Source organism: Taudactylus pleione, unplaced genomic scaffold (genome assembly GCF_031769625.1).
Source record: "Taudactylus pleione unplaced genomic scaffold, aTauple2 ptg000138l, whole genome shotgun sequence".
Classification (NCBI taxonomy): Eukaryota; Metazoa; Chordata; class Amphibia; order Anura; family Myobatrachidae; genus Taudactylus; species Taudactylus pleione.
The window spans coordinates 5,349,929-5,356,666 of NW_028284540.1; the positions used below are offsets into that span (position 1 = coordinate 5,349,929).

Here is a 6,738-nt window from a genome sequence, read left to right on the forward strand (position 1 = left end):
TCTACATGGGACCTAAGCAAACATTTAATACTACAAAGTAGTGACTGAGGCTGCTATGAAAATAGTGTTGGATGACTAGTTTCAAATAAACATCTAGATCTTTTATAAAAAATGTTGTAATATAATTTTGGCAACAGTCAGAGCTTCATTGGTGGAAAATTTGAATGTGGAAAGTCTGATGCTGCATACACACCTGCAGAATATTCTGCAGATCCAATAAATGTCCTGACCCGGCAGGCCATCAGATCCCAACTTCCCGATCTGACCATTACAGGAGCATTTGAAGCTGTTTATTGGGTAATGCTAGAACTGATAAAACTCATTTTGGTCCCATGTAATAAATATTTTGTGTATGTAGATGTATATATATATACATATTCATGTTTCAGATGCCACTGGGGACCAATGAAGGATGATGGCAGTAACACTATATATATATATATATATATATATATATATATTTATATATATATATATATATATATTAATATATATGACACACATGTGGTTAGTAGGGTTTTATATAAAGCATACTCCTTTAGGCCAAGACTAAAAGAAACATTGATGAAAGATACATATATATATATATATATATATATATATATATATATATATATATATATATATATATATATATATATATATAGTATAAAGAGACTGCAAAAATTCTTACTGGTATGTGTTGCAAAATAGGCAGCTCGGGAAAGACAAATGCTATACACATTTTCAAGTTAATTATTTTTTAGATTTTTTTGGGGAACAAGTTTACAGTCCATTTCCACATTATTTTGTGGAGTGTTTTTTTGAGCATTAACTGGTTTGGTTACCACATTTAGGGGGGTTACAGATTCAATAGTGAATAATGATCTGTTCACTGTCTAAGGGTGATCATTGATCTACCAGTTTGGACCTACTGTATAAAACTTAAACCATCAGACATCCCATTGCCGTGTTTTACTTTTGCAAATACTACATGAGATGGAATATACGTTAATATCAAGCATTACACAGAAACTCTCCCTAAAAACTGTCCTGAATATTATGGGTTTAGCTTTTTTAAAAATTAGGTTTTAGTCCAGTATTTATATATTTCTGAACACACATACTTGTGCCTATACCAATATTTACATATTTTTGAACTAATGTAAATGTGCATAATGGGTCAGCAGTTATCTCACATTTTAATGTGCTACAGTAGAGAAACATTTAATATATAAAGATACTGGTATAATACAGTATATATCTCACAATCTTATACATTGTATAAATAAGCTGCAGTATCTTAGTATTTACATTAGTTTGGAAAAATCAAATATCTGCAAGTTAACTAGTAATGCACATTTACTAAAGTACTGAAAATACTCAATATTACAAACACACATACAGTATATGCATGCTAGTGTCTCATTATTTTACTTACAGCATTAAATATACAATAGGATTTTGGGGGTCCTATGTATATTCATTTTAAACCCATTGACCCCTAGACAATTATCCACTAAAATGTCTTGAAACTTTATAATATATGAAACATAATTTTAAGAAAAATGTGTAAGTAAATGAATACAGACATAGAATACTTGTAACCAGATACTATTCAAAATCTTAAAGCAATGTATTAGCATCATCGGAAAGGGAGAGTGCAATCTAACAAGTTTGATCATGTATTTAGACACATAATTAGGTCTGTAAATACTCTTATATCATGTTTTACAATAAATGTAAATGCCTTGTAGCAGAAGAATGTTTTCAACATTTAAAAACCCCAATTCACAGTTGAAAAAGTTTGGTTAACCAGATAAAGAATAGTTTAAAAGAAAATATAATTTCTTTTATATTTTCAAGTGTTCCTTTTTCATTTTAAAATGGCTTTTTTATTGGATAGATGGTTATAGTGATGTGCGATGTAATCTACATTTTTACTATCTAAGGCAAGCTGGTTTACTGTTTACAGATTGCAGCAGACAAACTGCTTGGCTTCCACTGTTATCCCTAAGCAGATAGACAGCATTCTTGGCTTGAATGAGGGAACCTGAAGACTGGGTTACAGCCTCTATAGTCGATTAATGTTTTTATTTTTTTTATTTTAATGAAATAATGGCAGGATTTGTTACTCTCCACCTACACTGTACCTGTCCATCTGGAATTAAATGCACAGCTGAATGGGGAAACAAACTGTAATGAATTATTCAACGGGTGATGCTTTTCTCGCACATTTCTCTAGTAATTACTTTCTTGACAAGTAAATATGGTAATGCTTATCACGGATTTGCAAGGAATTTTAGGAAGGTTGCAAATTAAATATGTGATATGTATATATAGAACCAATATTTTTTTTCAAATTGCTACAGAGCTGTAATGTATTAGGTTTTTCTATTTCATGTACAGTATTTGATATTTGCCAAGATCATATGTTCTGCAATTGTATAATAAGGTGTTAACATCTAAGCCTGGGTGTAATAAGTGTAATATTAATATTTTCCCAGTATAACAACACATTTCACATTGCATATTTATTTTGCTGTGTATGACTTAAGATAAAATGCATCGGTTTTTTTTCTTCTATGCTGTTGATACTTTATCCAAAGTGTAATCTGTTCCTCTATGTTTTCATTGTGGTTTGTTGAATTTTACATGATCCTGTAAAAGAGCAACACTGACCTCTAGTGTTTAGTCCGTACAATGGCAGTGTAAAAAATGATCAAATCCCACAAAATACAAAATATATATTTGTACATTTCAAACCACTAAGTGCTGCAGTTTGATTGGCATCTGATAATTACACACAAGACATCTTACTTGTTACTAAGGATCGATGTCTTCAAGTACCTATGACTTTAGCGGATAAAGTTTAGTGCAGTGATTGAATGCTAATGTTTGCAATTCAGCAGTTTAGTGAAGCATTCACTATGTAACTAACTAGTAGACTCCACAATAATATCTTCTAAAAACAACAAATGTATATGTTTTAATGTTCTGTCCACCCATTAGCCCTTCTTTTATATGTGCTGTATCTAAAGAGTATTGCATCTTCAAGAAGCCACATAACCTGGAAGAAAGCGTTTGAGCTGCGTATGTGTCTCTAGAATGACAAACACTGTCCCCTGGCTCAGACTGCTGCAGCAGCAATGGCTGAAGGAGTGATGGGAACACGGCCACACATTAAACTTTGAGGAGTTACACACAAAAGATCTATTCCATTAACACCATGTAGTAATTCAGATGCATAATAACATACTGTACAGGAGCATATACATTACACTCTTCTAATTAACATGAGGTGCTTGTTTTTCTAGAGTTTAAATCAATAGGTGGTTTATTAACCCATCGACAATAAATCCCTCTACATATTGTACAACAGAAGAACCAATTTAAATGGATGTTATTCTAAGTACATTTACAGGTGTAAAAGGCAAACTGATTGATACATAGAAAGGTACTGTAATATTTATTATTAATACGAGCACAATTAATGTTGATTGGTATCTTTAGGCAATCCCTTCAGTTCTATTTCAAAGAATTAACACAAATTATTATTTAGAATGTCACAATGACTGGTGTGGTCTTTGTGGCCATATCGCGGGTGCTGTAAACACTGCCCCATACAGTAAATGTGGCAGAGCATATGAATCAATATGTATAGTAAATGTTTCACAATGAAACAATCCTTAAGACTCAATTGTAAAATGTAGCAGAGACATTAAATACATTATATCTGACACTGGTACATCCACCTAACTACAGGCAACGGCTACAGGAAACCTGTATATTTCCTGGACCACTTTCGAAATGATCGTGTTGCTGAGTCTATCAAGGCAACTAACTTTCCCCCAATCGTGAAAGACCCCTCAGCGCTGCGAGCAAGGTACATTGACGTATATAAAGGGATAATTAGTACTTACAATTTGCAGCTGTTGAACCCAGATGCCATGTAGCAGAGAAGACATACAGAAAAGCGCAAAACAGTTTTGCTTCTGAATCCATGTTTTTTGCTCCGGGTGACACAGTTTGTGTGTGGATTATCCTAGATCTATGTGTTATGTTCAGACAATCCTGTGGCTCTCAGCAGCATCTAGGTACCATAGACTCAGTTGCAGACATCCCCTGCACACACTCCTTAAAGAGACACATCCAACGGTCAGGCGAACTGGAGAGGAATACAATCTACAGAGCTGGATAGAGATTCAGCACCGAGATGGTGGACAGCTCCTTATAGGCAAACAGTGCGCTCTCCACCCACATCCCGGAGCAGGCTACACCCACTGCTTCACCAGCAGCATCAGCAGACTCTGGCTTCCAGTGTGCATGAGCTGCTTCCTTGGGAGGATAAAGTGCTGCTCAGAATTCTGCTTTTCTTTTCATTGGTAAATGGCTCATGCACTGGTGCTGTACACACCATTCTGCACACATCACAAAGCAGATGATGTGGCTGTCACATAAGTCCTGCAGCCAGGAGGTGTTTATATAAGTCACAAGCTACTCTATACCTTCTACACAGTGAATGTCACAATCAAAGGGTGTATTCCTGTACAGTATCAGAGGCTATCCATTAAACTAATTAGGGGCATCCTCTCCTACTGTACATAACATCTCTCTGCTCAGAGGCTCAGTAGTTTATAACATTACAAGCAGGGTGTCTGCAGACTGAAAAATTGAGTTGTCCAAATTGTTAAGACTGTGTGTGTGTTTAAACTAAAGTGGATAATTTGTTGACTGTATGGTAATTGCATCAGATTTTGGGAATGAGAGTCTTTGTACTTACAAACATTGCTTAGCAAAACAGTCATTATATCTGTTTGGTATGTTATTTAGCATGCAATATGTTTATTTTTATTTGTATGTAACAATAGATTTTAGATTTTTTCCTGACTATGCTGAGTTTTGATATATATTATTATACAGTTGTATAAAAGAAGTGAACTGACCTAAAATCAACTGTTCTACAATAATTTTCCTTCTATTAAATAAAATAACTATTTTATCACCACAAGGTTGTTGCTGATAATATCCCTGTAAACCGTATAGTTTCATATACATTGTGTCTGTCAAGGATAACTACACCATTGAGCCCAATCTCTTTGGCTCTGTGCGGTTCTCACTTCCTTGTGCGGATATTAGTTCTATGGACATATCAGAGATAGTTTCAAAGGTCAATTTGCAGGTAGTCTTAAGTGTCACGCTGCCTTATTGATCATTAACTGTGTGATTCCAAAATAGCACATCATCTAATGTGATCTTAAAGTGCTAAGCAAAGAGTTTCTTACACATAAAATATTCAAAAACAGTATTGCCTTGAAGTTAAATGTATAATGCTTCAAAGAGAATACAGATTATTTAGGACCCCCTAACCGGTATACTGTTTTAAGCGATTATCTTGGTTTGTGTTCCTATACTGTACATTAAACTGTGGGTTATAAGTGTTTATTTCTTTCTTATGCGAATGTATAAACTGTGGATATGATATAGTTGGCAATATGCTACATAGTAGTGGCTTATAATAAGGGTGCTTGGGGAGACATCCTACAGTATGACTGTTAGAGGACACACACTATTGTCACTCAGATGCAGTGGTTCATTTGTGAATATATACTGTGTTGGGGTGTAAAAGCTTTCTGAATATTATAGGAAACTTGTGGAGATTTCTAATCTATTTTTTGTAAAAACAGTATTTTGAGTATGACCCTTTATGGTCTAAATGCTTTTTCTAATTAAAACTAACTACAAAGTGGTTCAGACATGAAATAATTAGTAAAATGAAAATAATGATATAGATTTGAGCTTTATGTGCACCAAGGAACACTGGTAGTTGTAAAGGGATGTCCACCTTCAGATATCCTTCCTTTCAGATACATTTTACTGTCATTGATCTTTTATATACAGTACTAACAGATCCACTGTGTAGATACAGTTATATACATTATATAGATCTAAGTTTACTGTACCTGTAGTCAAGGACAATGAGCATGATAAGATCTATTTGGAACATAATCTTGTATGAGTTCTCCTTTAAGCTGCCACTGACAGGAATAGAAATGCATGCTTTAATTTCAAATAATGTCATAAATAAGTTTATATAATGATTAGTACTTATAAAAAAATGTAAATCTCATTTCGATGGACTAAGCTTAATAACCTAAATATACTCCTGTATAAACTATTACTCTATATAGTTTGATTTATTGCCAGACAATTATTGTATCAATCTCTCCATCTTTTTCCTTTTTCCTAAAATCTGCCCACTCTACCATTGTGTAAAGAGTGTGAGCTGTTCTGTACAGTCTTTAATGAGGAGATATTCATCTTTTCTTTCTTCCCCTTTATCGTTAAGATACTTGAGCAAGTTGTGTACAACTGCCTATCTAATTCTTCCATCTCTCTCTACCTATTAAACTCTCTGCAAGCAGGCTTCTGCCACTAACATCCTACTGAGACTGCACTCATAAAAGTGATCAACAATATACTGACAGCAAGGTTTAAGGGCCATTCCCTAAATTCATTCTTCTGGACCTCTTGGCCACTTTCATCATCATTGGTCACCCAGTTTTCCTGGACTTTACTTTTGTGCCATAGAACATTAAAATTACTCCCCATCATCTACAAACTCTCAACACAATCCCTGCTGAATACTCTCCCTTCCATCCACATAGATTTTATTGTCACATTTTCCTCATTTTTTCTCTGATAACTATCTTTCACTTCTGCCTACAAGACTTCTTCTGCACAACAACAAACATATGG

The 6,738-nt window shown here is 34.2% G+C and overlaps 1 protein-coding gene across 1 annotated transcript in view; it reads right to left on the bottom strand.

Annotated features, from left to right (window-relative positions):
• CNTNAP5 (contactin associated protein family member 5) overlaps nucleotides 1-4,129 on the bottom strand; it is a 621,635-nt gene extending 617,506 nt beyond the window's left edge. Inside the window, exon 1 of the mRNA XM_088473678.1 lies at nucleotides 3,903-4,129. Coding sequence (XP_088329804.1) covers nucleotides 3,903-3,984 — 82 coding nt within the window. The 5' untranslated portion in view covers nucleotides 3,985-4,129. The remainder of the gene's footprint in view (nucleotides 1-3,902) is intronic.
• Between the last annotated feature and the right edge of the window lie 2,609 nt (nucleotides 4,130-6,738).